The 17,145-nt window shown below is 54.2% G+C and overlaps 1 protein-coding gene and 1 pseudogene across 2 annotated transcripts in view; both read left to right on the top strand.

Moving 5' to 3' along the window:
* Gtf3c1 (general transcription factor IIIC subunit 1) overlaps positions 1-17,145 on the top strand; it is a 64,718-nt gene that overhangs the window by 10,150 nt on the left and 37,423 nt on the right. For both annotated transcript variants that reach the window (XM_076839801.2, XM_076839800.2), the window contains exons 5-6: positions 517-613; positions 6,369-6,492. In XM_076839801.2, coding sequence (XP_076695916.2) covers positions 517-613; positions 6,369-6,492 — 221 coding nt within the window. The remainder of the gene's footprint in view (positions 1-516; positions 614-6,368; positions 6,493-17,145) is intronic.
* On the top strand, positions 9,092-9,943 carry LOC143385371 (proteasome subunit beta type-7 pseudogene; annotated as a pseudogene).

The following is a 17,145-nucleotide window of genomic DNA, read 5'->3' as shown; positions in this document are numbered from 1 at the left end:
CTTTTTAGTGGCTTCTTTGATGGTTGTTTGTTTGAAAGCATTTATTGTGACATGGGCTTCACAACAGAAGTGGGATGGCAAGTGGCCCGGTCTCATCAGGGAAGTCTGCTGTAGAAGGCAGGGCTTCACGACGCACTGAGGGTGGTTTAGAGGAGGACCTGGGTTTGGGTCAAGGACAAGGCTTATCGCCTTGGCCTTTCAGTCCTAGAGTCTGGTCTGAGCACTCTCACCAGTTGGATGGCCTTAGACATGTGACTGAAAGTTCCCAGCCCCAGTGTCTCCAGACACAAGATGAGGATGATCGGTGGGACCTAGAGCTAGGCTCTGGTCAGGCACAGTGGCTCCCGCCTGTCATCCCAGCGACTCAGTGAGGCCCTGTCTCAAAATAAAAAAGGGCTGGGGAGGTCTCTCGGTGGTTAGATGACCCTGGGTTCAGTCTCTACCATTAGGCTCTGTAGTTTCCTGTGTTGTCCTTTAGCAAGAGGCCTGAGAAGTGACCTGGTTGGTTTGTTCCAGGAGGAGCAAGTACGACATCCTCATGGAGAAGCTCTCAATGATGCTGAGCACGCGGAGCAAGCAGATCGAGACGCTGGGCAAGCTGCGGGAGGAACTGGTGAGCTGCCCGCCTCCCCCGGGGCTGGCTGGCACGACGGCCACGCACAGGTTGACGGGCGCCCGGCTCAGAGGGCTTGGCGGGGTGCAGGTTCATGCCTCGTGCCCAGGGCTTGGCACAGTGGGGCTCTCCTTTATTTTACACGAGGAGAAGACACCGAGTCCTTTGTTGAGCTCCTGCCCTGGCTGGCTTCCGTTTCCGGGGGCGAGTTGTCTCAACCCACTGTGGAGGGTCACCTGGGTGGGGGTCTGGGCATTTCAATTTCCTTCCATAACGAGACTTGTCATTTCATTCCCACTGGGTTTATGATGAGATGACAGAGTGACTGTACCGAGAAGGAAGCGCGGTGACGTGGGGAGAAAGCCATCACTGGCCTCTTTCATCCTGGGCCTGGCAGTGGGAGCAGAGAGGTGGGAGGAAGACGGCGTGGGGGGCGCCTGAGCGGGACAGGGCCACCTGAGCGGGACATGCTACTTAACACAGGGCTGATGTCAGGGATGGAGAGAGGTGAGATCGCCTACTGGCTGCTCTGCGGGACTTAGAGTCTGAAGTCTCTTTAAGGGTAATGGCAGTTATTCCCAAAGGTGCATGGTGGCAGTCTGCTCACGGACACCAGCAGGTCTGTCCTGCCTGGGACCCTGTGCTGTGTCCTTGTAGCTGTAGAACCTGATGTCAGCGTCTGTCAGGAGAGCGTCTCCCACTGTTACGTCATCGCACACTCCAGTCTCTCTGCAGCAGACTTACAAACCAGAGCCCTGGGTCAGACATGGCCACTGGAGACGGGCCTGGCCTGGCCTTTTCCCTTTTCCTCTGTTTGCCCTGAGCTTTCCCGGGGGAATCTAGGTTTCCGCTTCCTTGAGAAGTCAGAAGCCCCGGTGAGCCACGGCTGCAGCCGCTCGTGACAGCAGTCAGCTGGAGCTCCTACACTGGCCAGCCCCCACGGTCCCCCTGCATCCTGTCTCAGAGGCCCTGTCCCTGCCAGTGGTCATCCACATACCCTGAGGCACAGGGCAGCCCTCTGGATCTGAGTCTATCAAACGAGGAATAGGGCTGGGGTGTCGTCGGAGGTCGAGGGCCCGCCCGGCATGGCGGGGTCCGGGGTGTCATCCTCAGCACTGCAAAGAAAGAAAGAAGAAGTGGGACGTAAAAGGCGGACTGTGAAGGCCCCTCAGGAGACTCCAGTAGAAACAAAACTCTTACATGTTTCATAAGCAGATATGTGACCCTTGGTGACTTACTCGTCTGCCCACGCAGACTTGGGAGATGGAGATCCTCTGTTGTGCCCAGTCCCTCGGGGGCAGGGAGACGGGGCTAGTGTCAGTCAGCACCGTGGAGTCCGTGTCACGAGGCTCCTCTGCCGCAGGACAGTGTTCATTCAGTGAATGGTTCAGTGCGTGTCTACTTTGAGCCAGAGCTGGGTTCCACAGCAGGGGGACAGTGAATGTGGCTGCTAGACCTCACGGGTGCGGAGCTGTCTAAGGGAAGGCTGGGCGTGTGAACACACGGTGACAGCACAGGTGTGTTCAGAGAGCCAGGCAGCTTGGAGGGCAAGTCGCTTTCCCCAGACAAAGGGGGCCGCCATATTGGGCAAAGGAGAACAGAGACTTGGAGTTGTGGGGGTCATGGGGCATTCAGAGGTCACCAGTGATCTGGGAGCAGGCATTAGCAGGGTGCTGGAGATGTGGCTGCAAGGGAGAGTAGGGGAGAAGGGCCAGGGCAGTGTGAGCACAGAGAAGAGGGAGGTGAGCCCCAGAGGGAAGGAGATCAGCTGGTGCCTGGGGAGGTGGATGCTGTTACCCCGCCGGCCACTAGGGGGCCCCGAGTGTGGAGATTGAGCAGCGCTCCTGAGGTGAACTGACGGGGCTCAGTGACAGACTGATCCAGGGGATGAAGAGGACGGGGCGGGGAATGAAGAGGAGGACCTTAAGACAAAGCACGTTGGCCCTGGTGGCTGACCCTCACAGACCCGGGCTGGGGTGTGAAGGCCAGATCCAGAGCACAGGGTCTGTCCCTCTGCCCGTGCTGGTTCCCGCTGTGTGGCAGTACCTGGCCCCGGGAGAGATGGGTGTTGAATGGAGTGCAGAGACAGTGTGGGGGGAGGCCTGGCACGGTCCTGCTTCCCAGATGCATGTTGAGTTGACGACCTTCAGCCTGGTGCTGTGGATCAGGGTGCTCTTCTGTGGGTGGAGAGACCCCTGCTCTTTCCCTTCTGCTGGACAGATTGACGCCCTCGGTGGTACCCTGGAGGCAGGGCCACGTCGCGCTCCCTCGCTCAGGACCGCCCAGGCTCTGTTCCGCATGTTGAGGCTGTGTCTGGTGGACCAGCTTCTGCAGGTCTCCCCATGCTGGGGGCTGGGCTAGATTACGGTAGATGCCATTTACGAACCAGTGTGTCCGAGTGGGCCATCGGGGATGCATCGGTAGTGCTGGTGGCCATCTGTTCTGCTGCCCCGTGGCGCAGGTGCTGGCTGGTCTGAAAGCCTGTCTCACGTGTGTGGCCGCGGAGGCCATGGTCTTTTGCTCCCTGACTCCCCCAAAGGTAAGAGAAGCCTGGAGACCCGCTTGCTGTTCCTCAGTCGCAGCCAGGCCAGGAGGGGTTGCGAGGGCCTGGCCGAGCTGGCCACGCGCAGGAAGGTTTGGATGGCAGTAGAGGTTTAGGGAACTCAATTTGCCCTTAAGGACCATTAGAGAGGAGCTGCACAGGAATGGTGCTCTGCAGGGCTGGCCTCCTGGCTCACCATCCAGGGGTTGGCCAGGGAGCACAAGAGCCATGGCACTCTGGGGACAGCCTGCCCCGCTGCAGGTAGCTCCTAGCATTGGTTGCCAGAACTTCCAAGAGAAGCCAGAGTGTGTTTCTTGGTTTTTTCTTGTTCCTGGGTGCACTATAACTGTGCATGGCAGTGGGCATTGACCATGTCTGTTGATACCACGACACAGTTGAGCATCTCCTCCCTGGAACCTCTTCTTCCCCTCCCCTCATCCTCCCCCATCTCCCTGATAGGGTGATTATCAGTGTCGTGTTATCGCAGTTACTGCATCATACCTATATATGTGTGTATATCAGCAGGATTGGCATTTCGTTCCCAGGACTTCCGCATTCCCTCCACTGGACATACCAGGGTGCCACAAAAAGTCAAATGTGGGCTCAGGAGTGGGTCAGCACAGCAGATTGTACTTCTGCAGAAGGGTGTGGCCTTGAGAACCCATGAGCAAGCAATCTGGGCAGACTGCTTTATCCCCAGCCCAGCACTGTCCCTTGCTCTGAGAGGAGTTGTTCAGGGTCACAGTCTAAGCAGTTTAAAATTGGGGAGGGCTCAGGAAAAGGGCTACAGTTGGGACGGGACATCTGTTAGGGAGTTTACAAACAGCCACATTCTGACCACATGGTTTTTCTAACTGAAAACATCTCCATTACACGTTGTGAAGTTTAAGTTATAGTAAACACGTCTGCGAGTCACATACAGGTTTAACTTTGATAGAAAAGGAGACATTAATCTTATACCCCCACTGGATAACCCTCCTCTACTCTATTGGTCTTCCTTCTGTTTTCATAAGAACCTCCCCTTTTTTTTTCTTTTTCTCAAGCTTCGGCATATGAAAGAAAACATTTGACTCTTGACTTTCTGAATTTGGCTTATTTCACTTAGCATGATATTCTACTTGCCAACAAACGGCACGATTTCATTCTTCTTTATGGCTGAGTAAAACTCCATTCATCTGTTTCCAGGCACCTGGGCTGGTTCTGTACTGGGCTGTTGATCATGTATCACTGTAAATGCTGATTATATCGCGATTTCATGCTGACTTTAGATCCCTGGGATAAATACCAAGGGGTGGCGGAGCTGGGTCGTGGGGGGTTCCGTGCCTGGTCTCCTGAAGAATCTCCACACTGCTTTCCAAAGTCCTTGGACTAGTTTGCCGTCCATCCAGCAACAAGAGAGTGTTCCTTCCCCCCATGTCCTTGCCAGCATTTGTTGTTATTTATGTTGGTAACTACCATCCTAATTGGAGTGAGATGGATTTCAGTGTAGTTTTGATTTGCCTTCTCCGATGGCTAAGGATGGTAAGATTTTTAATGTATTTGTTGGCCATATGTTTCATTTGTTTTTCTTTTGAGAAATAACTATTTGACTGGCCATTTTTTGATTGGATTATTTGGGTTTTCTGGTGTTAAATTTTTTGAGTTCTTTGTGTGTGGTGGATATCAATCCCCTGTTGGGAGAGAAGCTGCAAAGATATTTCCCATTCTGTGGGTTCTCTCTTCATGTTCTTTATTGATTTTTGTTTTGTTTTTTGGTACTGGGGATTAAACCCAGGGATGCTTTACCACTGAGCTACATCCCCCAGCCCCTTTTTAAAATGATTTTTTTTAGTTTGAGATAGGGTCTTGCTAACTTGCTTTGGGCTTTCAGTAAATTGCTGAGGCTGGCCTCAAAGTGGGATTGGGATCCACCTTGCCTCAGACTCCTGAATTGCCAGCATTAGGAGCATTCACCTTAATTGTTTTCTTTGTTATGCAGAAGCTTTTAAATTAGATGCCATCTCACACACTGATTCTTGGTTTCACTTAAGGAGGTCAGCGCCTGCACCCTGGCTGCAGTGCTGCCCTGTGCTTTCTTGGCATTGCAGAGTCTCCGGTCTAATCCTAGGGCTTTCATCCACTTCGAGTTGGTTTTTGTTCAGGGTGAGAGAGGGGGATCTAGTTTCAGTCTCCTACATGTGGTTCTCCAGCTTTCCCACGCATTTGTTAAAACGTCTTTCTTTTCTCCAGTGTAGGTTTAGGCACCTTTGTCAAGGATCAGACGAGTGTCTGGATTTGTCTCTGTGTCTTCTGTTCCATTGGTTTTCATGCCAGTACCATGCAGTGTGTGTTACTAGAGCTCTGGAATATTATTTGAGATCTGGGGTTATTGTGATATCTCCAGCATTAGGCTCTTTAAAAAGAGTGTTTTTATACCTATATATACTTTTGTTTGTTTGCTTCCAACCTCACAGTTTTTGCTCAGATTTGGAAAGCTCTTACTTTCCGATATTGGTGTAAATTACTTTTTAAAAAGGAAAATATGTCGATTAAAAGGCCTGGCCTGCCAGGCACGGTGGCGCATGCCTGTCATCACAGAGGCTCAGGAGGCCGAGGCAGGAGGATCCCGAGTTCAAAGCCAGCATCAGCGACTTTGAGGCCCTACGCAGCTCAGTGAGACCCTGTCTCTAAATAAAATACAAAATAGGGCTGGGGGTGTGGTTCAATTCCTGGTGACCAAAAAAAAAAAAAAAAAAAAAAGGCCTGTGCTGGCAGCCGTCCATTGGTAACCACAGGGAAACACATGAGAGTATTTGGTTGTGTCAACCTTGGACCTTTTGAACCATATTTTAAATAATTTTGTAAAAAACTTTTTTAAACCTAATACTTTTCTTGTTTATTCCACTGCTTGTACGATCTGTGTGTGTGTGTGTGTGTGTGAATACTATCCTGTGGGTAAAATCAAAACAGTATGGGAAGGTGCCAGGCGAAGCCCTGTCCCGACACCCACCTGCCCGATGCCCCCTACGTCCACGCAGGAGCTCTGAAGGCAGCAGTCTTTCCCCTCGTAGGGTCAGAGTCATCCCAGCACTGCCCTGGGCCTGTTTTACTCCCTTGATGACCTGGCTTGGCGGTCACTCTCGGCGTGCCCAGCGTTTCCTCGTGTAGGATAGTCAGGTGACCCTGCTTCCCCACACCTTGCCTGACGGTGGCTTTTGGATTGTGTCTTGGCAGGGGCTGTGCGAGCGGACTTTCAAGCGTCTCTACCAGTACATGCTGAACGCCGGGCTGGCCAAGGTGGTGTCTCTCCCCTTACAGGAGATTCACCCTGAGTGTGGACCCTGTAAGACCAAGAAAGGTAAAGGCGGTGCTGCCCCGGGCCCTGGCTGGCCGCCCAGCTCCTCCCCTCTCTCCTCTGGCTCCAGCCTTTCTCCTGGGTCACGTTTTTCCTGTAACTGTGAGACTCCACGTCCTTGTCCAGCTCTGCTATGCAGGGCCTGGCTCAGGACCGTCTATGTAGAAAGTGCCCCTGCGCCAGGCTCGGTGGGCACCCTGTCACCCCAGGACTTGAGGCTGAGGCAGGAGATCCTGAATTCAAGGCCAGCCTCAGCAACTTAGCAAGGCCTTATCAAAATAAAAAGTAAAAAAAAATGGGCTGGGGGTGTGGCTCCTGTATGGTAAAGTGCTTCTGGGTTCAGCCCCAGCTCCTCAGTAAAGTGCCCCAAGTGTCTGCTGGGGGAAACTCAGCCTTCAGCGCACCCCCCCTCTCCATTCAGGTGCTCAAGACCAGTTCCTCTTTTCCTCCTTAAACCAAGCCACTCTCCCTTCGTTGAGCCTTTTTGACGTGTTCATATGTCACTTACCAAGAGATTCACTCAGAGGAAAGCATCGTGGATCATTGTATTTCAGTGTTTGAACCACACAGCAGGGACTTAGGGGAAACCCGGATGGTGCTGGTCAGCCCTCCCCCCAGTAGCCTCTCTGAGGAAGAAGGAGCCTGAGTTCATATTAAAAGCCCAGAAACCCATCAGAGCGAGCAGCGGGCAGGTTCCAAGTTGTGTCAGGGACCCAGACCAAAGTACCTACCGTGGGTTGGCCAGGGCGTCCTCGAGCCAGGAGACAGGAGGCATCGTGGTCTGTTAAGCCACAAAGGCAGGAAGTCCCCAGCAGTGGGACCCCTTGATGCAGTCGAGACGGGCTGTGGGCTGCCGTCGGGTGGGCGCTCTGTTTGCAGCTCATTCCTTATGAGTAGAAGGTCCGTGCGCCCAACCACAGGAAGAGCGGAGAGCAGGTGGTGTCGGGCTCTGAGCTGCAGCACGGCGTCCCTGCCTTCAGGGGCTGGCTGCACGAGGGCTGCTCCCACAGCAGTCGCCACAGGTGTGGGGGGAACGCCTTGACCCCACAGTGATGTCCCCGGTGAGAGGAACCTTTCCACTCCCACTGTGGTCCAGTGGGACCATCATGCCATGCGCGGCCCACCATTGCTCCCAGTGTAATCAGGTGGAGGCCACTGCCCTGCTCTGGCCGTGTGACCTCGTCACGTGGCTCTTCGGGGGGGGGGGGGTATGGTGTCACTGTTGCACATGTAAGAAGGTGACAGTTAAGAGCTGCTAAGTCACCTTTCAGAGATCAAGCCTTCAGTGCGTGTAAAAGACTAGAGACTGTGAGACTTTCAAACCCTCTTAGCTCTCTGTTTTTCCCTGTTCTGGATTTTCCCTGCTCTTTCACCTGATGGACCAGAACCATTTTCAGAGCCGAGGGTCAGAGCTCTCGGTGAGACACACTCGGTGAGGTTGGTATGTTTATCCTCTTCTGTCCTCTGCCCAATGCCACCGTGGTGACGATGAGGCTCTAAAAGGAATAAACCCACAAGAACAAAGAGAACGGGACAGGAAGTGGCTACAGAGAGCTGTCCTCAACCCGCTGCTGCTGCAGGTGGACAGGCCAGGGGACATGGGGCGTCCAGTGGACATGGACCTGAGCAGGCTGACAGCCAGGTGCAGACGGGGGGGCTGAGTACCTAGCAGGGCGACGGCCAGGAGTAGGAACATGAGATTTCGGAGATGCCAGGTGCCTGGGGTCGCGAGAGGACTGCTGGGTGGTGTGGGAGAAGCAGCTGCCCCCAGGTGCCGCCCCTGCACTGCACAGCCAGGTCACAGGAGTCTGGAGTCACTCAGGAGAGCAGGCACTGGAAGGTTCCCAGGCCGGGGACGGCAGGGATAGGTGACAGTCTCCACAGGAGACCCAGGTGGCTCCCTTGGCTTGTCATTTCGTGGTGCGCAGCCCTCAGTGGCTTCCTAGGTTTTCACCACTTCCTGACCGACGTGGGCGAGGATTGCCGCCTGTGCTGGCTGAGAGGGCCCAGCGTCCCTCGCCACAGCCTCCAAATGACAGGGTCCGGTGCTGTTTGTTTGTGGGTGGTGGTCTTTCTTGGAAGTGGGGGTAGAGCCGGGGACTGAACCAGGACCTCGCCTGTGCTAGACGAGCACCCCACTGAGCCGCGCCCTGCAGGAAGCGTGATTCTAGAACTCTGGTTTCCAGAACCTGGGCCGGGGCTGGAGGCTCTTTTTGGAAGAAACAAGTCTGCAGACACTAAACCAGGGGTTTCCCAGGAAAATGGCATCCCGCTGGCTCACCCTTCACGGAGCCCAGGTGTGCAGCCTCGTCCTTCCTTTGGCCACCTCTGAGGGACCAGATTGGGCAGTGTCAGCGCCTCCGCAGATAACCGAGGAGAATGATGTTAGCAGAAGCGGTTTAACCTGCCAGGAAGCCACAGAAACAAAGGCAGAGGGAGAAGAAGTTGTGTCCGTGAAGCCGGAGCCAGAGGGACGAGGGAGCAGGAATCGCGGAGCAGCTGGGGGGGGACACACGTGGCTGCCGCCATTAACCTGAGGTGAGGGCGAGGCGTCAGGTAGAGGAGAGGACCCCAGAGCAGCGGCTCAGGAGATGGAGACGGGATGTGGGAGAGCCCCTCCTGGGCTTCCTGGGAGATGGTGCTGCCCAGGTAAGAGCCGCCAGGTGGCGCGCTGCGGGGAACTGCCCCAGGGATGCCACCGCGAGGCCGACTTTCCAAACAAGGGTGTAAGCTTCCAAAAGCCCGGAAAACGGGCGCTGCCGTCGCGGAGTGGCCAGTGAGGATGGGACGGCGCAGGAGCAGACAGAGCTACTGAAGGGTGCTTGTTGCTGGCAGGAACTACTCAAAAACTCACTTCCTGTCTCCTGATCTTTACTGTTGTGCTGCTGGGACAGCAGCAGACACGGACGGGGCGACCCCCTCCTTTCCTCCACCTCGGAGCTCCACTCCCTCTCCACCCGCCGCCTTCCCCCGGTTGTCCTGGCCAGGCGGATGCTGAGGCAGAGGCTTCCCAGGTACCAAGGTTGTGTTGGTGGCACCTAGTTCTGGGCGAGTAGGTGTTCCCGGACCTCGTCTCCATAGCAACTGTCCTCACAGTGAGCTGGTAAGGTCCCTCGTGTCACCATGGGTTCTGGCTCCTTGGCAGCAACGGCTGTGTTTGAAGACCAGGTTGAGCCAGATATGGAGGAGGAGGAGGAGGAGGCCAAGAAGCTGGTGGGCAAGGCCACTGCAGCTGGCATCTTCAATGACTTGGGGTCTGGCAACAGCATCCGTCTGTGTGACATCAGCACGAGCAAGCTGGACTTTCCTCACCCCTACTTAGTGCCCAAAGAGAAGGGGACCAGGTTTGGCTGGTACAGATGTGACAAGGGACCACCACAGTCCTCACTGAGAAAGTCACTGCCCTGGAGATGAAGCTGCGGAGGACCCTCTCCAAACAGTGGACACTTCCTGAATGGTGTTGGTGGGTGGCTGGGTACCACTCTGCCAATCAGGGGCACTGGAAACTTGCCTGTGAGACCTTCATGTGGTTCCCGTTTGCCGAATGAAGTGCAATAAAAAATGAAACCCACAGTCCAAGCCTAAAAGGTCCAACAGCCACATAATAGGAGGGTCTGTGGTATAGGTCGGCTTTCCACTACTGTACCAAAATACTTGAGATAATCGGCTTAAAAACAGAAAAGGTTTATGGCGACTCTGTTTTGGAGGTTGCAGTGCAAAATCATGTGGGTCACTGCTTTGGGGCTTGTGGAGAGGTGGCGCATCATGGTGGGAGCGGAGGGCAGAGGAAGCTTCTCACCTCATGACAGCCAAGGAGCAATAAAAAGGAAAGGGACAAAGGGACCACTGCAGTCCTCACTGAGAAAGTCATAGACCCTCCTATTATGTGGCTGTTGGACCTTTTAGGCTTGGACTGTGGGTTTCATTTTTATTGCACTTCATTCGGCAAACGGGAACCACATGAAGGTCTACCCCGGGAAGGAGCCGTGCAGCGGCAGACAGCGCTCCCAGCCGGGGGCAGTAGCAAGGTGAAGGACCACCAGTGCAAGGCCAGCCTCCGCTGCTCGGTGAGGCCCTGACCCGATAAATGGATAAGTAAGGAAATAAGTGTGGACGGTGGGCATTTGGGTGATAGCTCTGGTAAAGCACCCCGAGTCCAATCAGAGAAAGGGGGACTGCGTAGGTCCTGAGGGCCTGACTTTGTGACCTGAGGAGACTGGTTCGTCCGCATACCTCAGGGGAATGTGTATGGAGGGACACACATGGACCAGTGTGGCTGGCTGCTCGCCTTCTGCCCTGGCCCAACAGAAGGTGGGCAGCCGTGTTTGTTGAGAGAACGTAAACTTAGAAGGACCTCGCTCCCTCGCCCTCCCTTTCTCTCTCCCTCCCTTTATTTCCTATCTTGTTTTGTGGCCCCTGAGTCTGTGAGGTCACGTGGAGGAGCTGGTGACACAGGTGATCACTGGACCACAGGTGTGCGGACCAGAGAGGGAGCGGCTGGGAGGGAAGGGAGCCCTGCTGGGGCGGAGCCTCGTCCTCGGGTCCCTGGCTCTTAACACCTTCCTCAGTGCTGAGGCCGATGGCGGGCTGGACAAGTGGGGCATCGGCCTTTGAGTAGAGCGGAAAGAGGATGGCGGGGTCCTGGGCGAGGAAGAGAGGTCTTGGGGCTGAGAGGTGCCTGGGGGCTCACCTGTCAGGGTTGCTCGGTGTTCGCCCTGGAATCTGATCTGAGCACTTAAAGTGCCCTCGACCTGTGGATGTATGGGTGTGTGTGTGTTTTGGTTGGAGAGGGTGCCAGGGTTTGAACCAGGAGTGCCTAGCCGCTGAGCCACATCCCCAGTCCTTTTAAAAAATATCTTATTTATAGAAGGGTCTCACTAAGTTGCTTATGGCTCCACTAAGTTACTGAGGCTGGCTTTGAACTCGCGATCCTCCTGCCTCAGTCTCTCGGGACGCTGGGATAACAGGTGTGCAGTACTGCACCCAGCTTATGTCCTGACCCTTGGAAGAAAGGCATTAAAAAATAAAGACTTGAGTGATTTTGTCTTAAAAGTAGAGAGCAAATAAGGAGGAACCTTAGATTTTTTTTATATTAGTTGTTGATGGACCTTAATTTTATTTGTTTGTATTTGGCATTGAGAATCGAACCCAGTGCCTCACATGTGCTAGGCAGTGCTCTTCACTGAGTCGCAGCCCCTGTCTGGAACTTTAGATTTTTAAAGAACCTTTTTTTGCTGGGCAGGTAACTGTGGGAAAGAGCATCTCCCAGGCCAGAGGTTGCTGGAAATTCAAACTGACCACTTGAAATGAACACTTACCCGAGTGGACGCTGGAGACGGGCGGGCCTGATTCCATTGCTTCAGCCAGTTACTTGAACTCTCCACACCTGAGTTCCCTCGCCCAGATTACCTGGGGGTGATAGCACTTTCTAGGGTGTCATGAGGCTCACAGGCAGTGGTCACTGAGCAGGGGTCACAAACGGGCAGCGTGTAGGCCAGCCCTTGCAGGGTGATAGGTGTGGCTCACAGGCGGTCTCATTGCCAGCATTTAAAAATTGGGGATTTTTACCTAAGGAGTCTGATGGTCAGCTTCAGTGTAGAAGTAAAGTTAGCAACACTGAAGTGCGCTTCCCCTAGTACTGTGGGTGGAACCCAGGGGCGCGCTACCCCTAGGCTACATCCCAAGCCCTTTTTTAAATTTCATTCTGAGACAGGGTCTCACTAAGTTGCATAGGCTAGATTTGAACTCGGCCCCTCCTGCCTCAGCTTTTGAGTCGCTGAGATGAAGTGCGTCATCCAGGCAGAGGGGACGCCTTCCCCGTTCACACAGGGCGCCCTGCGCGACCCACAGCCTGCTTGACTGGCGTGTGTCCTGCCTGACCTAGAAAGTGCGTCCATCCCTGGGCTGTCAGTCAGCGAATGCTGCCAGGGAGGACAGGACCCCAGAAGAGTCAGCGTGACCCGGAGCACAGGAGCGTGGCTTTGGCCCCTGGTCAGTACTGAGGCCAGAGATGAGCCAGTGTTGGTTGTCTCCGGCACACACATGGTGTGACTGAGCCCGTTCGGATTGCCAGAGGCTCATCTTGTTCACCGTCTCTTCACCCCCTTTCTGCTGCTCAATGGAAACCATCTCCTCCCAGCCCCTCCCTCACTTCCTGTGGCCCGTGGTTGTGTCTGGGCTCTTGGTCTGTGTGGCTTTCTTGCAGGACAGAGCTCCTGAGGGTAGGGGCCAGCCCCTCGCCTGCTTCCCATTCCCACTGTCGGGCTGGGAACAGAGTCAGTGCTTGGGAAGTGTCAATTAATTGCCACCCCAGTGACTTTCCCTGCGCAGGAGACTAGGGACAATGCAATGTTTAGGGTTCTTTGTTTTTGCTTTTGTTTTGCTTTGAGCTTTGTTGTTCTTTGGCAAAATTAGCATAAAACTTTCCCTCTGAGGCATTGTGGAATACAGAAGACTTAAATAATTAGTAAAGATGACGTAAACTCACCGGTGGGCCAGGTACGTATGCATCGAACAGAGAACGCAGATTTAGCACATTTCACGTACACATTTCTCTGCCCCAAGGCTGCAGTGATCTGTTTTGCAAAAAGCAAAAATAACCTTGGTAATGAAAACTGAGCTGCTCTGTTTTGCAAATTTGAATTATTTCCTTCAAGTGTTGGCCCTTGCCCTGTGTTTATTAAATGGTGCTGAGAAAAAGAGGAAGGGGGACGAGGGTGGGGGCTGTCCCTCCTGCACGCCCAGTGGGAAGCTCCTGCCAGGCGTGCTCCTGGGACTTGATTGGGTGGTCACTTGAGGGGCTCCCCAAGTTCACTGTCAGGTGACTTCCGGGCTGGGGTGGGGGAAGTACGTGTCCTTCCCTGCTGATGATGTGGACTTTCCCCTCAGCTGTTGCCCCGTGGCCCCTTAGAAATAGACGCTAAGCGAGATCTGTGTAGGAAAGCCCTCTGTTTCTGTGTACTTCTAACAGACAGTCTGAAGATCAAATTGAGAAAACAGTCTGTTCAATCTAGTTTAGGGATAAAATTTAACAAAAGAAGTGCAGAATGTATACTCTGAAAACTATCAAACCTTGTGGAGAAGAGTTTAGATCTCAGTAAGTGGGAAGACGTCCGTGCTCACAGATACAAAGACGTGACTTCACAGAGGTGACATACGCCCCAGATGACCTGGTTCAACTTGGCCCAGGGCCGACTCTCGGCTGAGTTATCTCTGGACATTCACAGGCTGGTTCTGAAGTCCATAAGGAATTGCAAGAAACCCAAGAAGCTAAAACAGCCCTGAGAAAGAAGGGGACCAGGGACTCTCACTTCCCACTTGGAGAACTTACTACACGTTATACGGGATGGAGACAGTGAGCGGAACAAGAAGAGGTCCGCGGACTGATGGGGGGGTGTCCTGGAATACGCCCACGCGTCTGTGGACCACTGAGTTTCCACGGTGCCAAGAGAGTGTAATGGAGGAAGAATGGCCGGTCCCAGAGGCCATCGCCACAGGACTCTGTCTGTAGTAAAGTCCAGATCCCTCAACTCCAGAGCCCTGTTAGCAGTGCTGAGCGCTGGGTGAGCTGAGGCCAAGAATGTCCTGCCCTGGCCTGGGTGGGGGTGCAGACCTGCGAATGTGGCAGTTGACAGAGGGGACTCTCAACAAGGTCCACTTCAGGCTTTGAACACGGCCCTGGCTGCTCTCCACTGAGACTTATTTTTTCAATGGACAGGTTTCTTCTCCTCCTCTCTCGCTGCTCCTCCCTGATCTCAGGGGAAACAGGATCACCTTTCTTCCCCATCCAGGCAGAGTATCTGTCCCGAGTCCACGGCCACCATAGGAACGAGTCATCCAGACTCTGGGGAGGGCACCAGAGAGCTCAGAAATGACTGTCCCCCAGATTAGCAAGGGCATGTCCACTCCCCCAGAGAACCTCTTTCACAGCCCGTGTCCTGCTGATGGGCAGAACCACAGCCTCTGGGACAGGAGTCCCCTGTGTTTCTCCTCTGCTAGCAAAGCAATAAACCTTTTCCTTTCTCTATAAAAACAAAGCAAAAAACAAACAAAAAAACACTGTTGCCTTGTATACCCTAAATGAGTGAATCATATAATGTATGGATTAAAACTCAATAGACCTGTTAAGTTTTTAAATAAAAAAATAAAAACTAAACCAAGAAACATAACGGTACAGCAAACTAAATTATGATCATTAAAATGGCAAAAGAGGACATTTAAATAGGATTAAAGTATACAACCTAAGAAAAGAGAAATGAGCCATATTAAGATTGACTAAGTACAATAAAGTAAATAGAAAGGCTTAAAAGAGCTTCAAGATAAAAACAAAAACTGGATTTAAAAGAACAAGAAAAACAAAAACGACAGATCAGAAAAGGATTGTCAGAAAGTTGAAAAACCTGGAGAATCAATGGTGGAGTGAAAGCTCACGGCAGTTACAAATAAGCAACAAAAAATCAGCTCTGTAAGTTAAATGTGACGAACAGAAGACACTACGGAAAAGATGACGAGTATTGTCATTAATAATCAAGATAAAGAGGCAAGAATATTTTAATGTGGCAAAGACTTATTAAGATCAAGAAAACTTCTGCCCTTGAACTTCCGCAGGGCAAGCGCAGCTCTCCTGGGGGCCGCCTTCGTCTTCAGCCATCCTGCCCACGGGGATCCGGACTTTCCTTGGCCAGGAAGCGAGGGCCGGGAATGCACTCCAGGGAGCCAGACCAGGGCCCAGGGCAGTGGCAGACCTGAGGACTGGCCTCATTGAGAGGGGCCCTTTCTAGGGTGTGGCCAGCTGAGTGCCTGGGGCACAAGGGACCTGGAGGGTCTGCTTCCTGAGCTGCACATGCGAGGTCCCTAGGGTGACAGAGGCAAGCAACAAGGGGGCCAGGGAGTTGACTGCGGTGACGTCACCTTCTTGGCCCCGGGCTCAAGTGGTCACAGAGTTAGTGCTACACAGTTTACACATGGCCCTTGGCATCTGTGGGTCCCATTTGGAGAACTAGGGGGGCTCAACTGTGTGGGTCACCCACTCAGCCTAAGCACTGGGGGCGGTGTTTAATGATGTCTGTGAAACTAGACCAAGAACATTCATGGGACTTCCTTGACCCCCGGGAGCCCGTGTGTCATGCCGTGCTCTGGCTTCCTGTGTCACCAGAAAGGAAACCCCTCTGTCCTTAGGAGCAGGAAGTGGGCAGTGACACCCCATGGTGAGCCCACCTGCTGGTCGCTCCCGAGTGGGCAGGTGGGGAAATCCAGATGACGTGCCAGGGGGACTTGTTTCACTCTGGTGTGACCACCGCAGGCTGTCATTTTGCTACCAAGAAGATGGCACAAATCCCTTGCTGAGGACGCAGAGCCGGGTCAGTGCTCGGGCAGGAATCGGACCCAGAAGGTGACTTTTGAGGCTTACAGCACTCAGTCCCCTCTGGTGCCTCCGCCCAGAGACTGGGCCGCCCCTGCTCAGCCCCCTCCTGCTTCTGCCCCTCTGCCCTCTGCAGCGGGTCGTCCCCTCACTGATCCTGTTCCTTCTGCCCACGGTGCTTGTCCTCCTCTGCTGGGCAGACCATCTGTAGTATCCCCCACTGTCACTGCTGTCCCCTGCTGGTGCCAGTCTGCTGTTTCTCATGTCCACGTCTGTGTGCTTGAAGGAGGGCAGGGTGGCCTGGCTGTCCAGCCAGGGAGCACGTGCTTCAGGCTCTTGCTTAGCCCCGGCCACCAGCTTGGCTGACGTGTGGGAGTCACCTGCCTCCTCCAGGCCCAGGGATAACACCCCCCAGGTGGGGCCAGGGGCTTCCCAGGTGCCAGGCCAGCGCCCTCCCCGCCCTGCCGGCCTCTCCTGGGAAGCCCCCCGCGATGCAGGGAGCCTGTCCCCCCTGTTTCTGTCCCCACCCGGTGCAGAGCAAATGTTTGTGGAAGCCAGTTGAATCAAAGTCCCCAGGCCGCCTTGACATTTTCAGTCCCAGTGACTGGGTATGACAATTGATCCTCAACGCTGTGTTTTCCAGGTTGTGGCAATGATAACAGTGGTGACGTTGGCAGTAACGGGGTTCACTGAGCACTGCTCCTATGCCACACTGTGTCCTAAGCACTCTGTGAAGGAGATGCCACCTGTGTCCCCATTTCAGCTGAGGAGACTGACATGCAGAGAGGACACGTCCCTTAAAAAGGAGGTGCAGCGGGCAGCCGCAGGTTCCCAGCAGATACCCAAGTCCGCTGCCTGTGCCCAGCCTGCAGCCGTGCCCTCTGCCCGTGGTCCTGGCTGCCCGGGGTCTGGGCTCCAGGTCTTAGGTCCCTGCGGTCCCTCCAGGTGGCTTCCTTGAAGGTTCCCCGGACTGAGTGACGCCGTGCCCTGTGGTCTGTCTCCACGCAGAGGTGGGTGGGGTGGGGTGAGGTGGCACCTGGATTTATGTGACACTTGCTGGCAGCTCCCAGCAGCCCTCTCCCTGTCTCGGACTCTCGGGTTGACAGCGCCATTTTGCCAGGTGGCCAGACGAGGGTTCTCGCTGAGAACGTGGGAAACGCAGGCTCTGGTGTCCGTTTCACGTCCACACTGCATTTTTTCTACCAGTAAATTGTGCTTCCTGATAGGGACGTGGAATTCTAGCCTCACCAGGTGGGGGGATCCGTTAGATCATATGATCCCCTGAGCCTCAGTTT

This window comes from Callospermophilus lateralis, chromosome 19, assembly GCF_048772815.1.
Source record: "Callospermophilus lateralis isolate mCalLat2 chromosome 19, mCalLat2.hap1, whole genome shotgun sequence".
Lineage (NCBI taxonomy): Eukaryota > Metazoa > Chordata > Mammalia > Rodentia > Sciuridae > Callospermophilus > Callospermophilus lateralis.
Note: the sequence above shows the minus strand (reverse complement) of the source record. Positions and strands in the feature narration are given on the sequence as shown.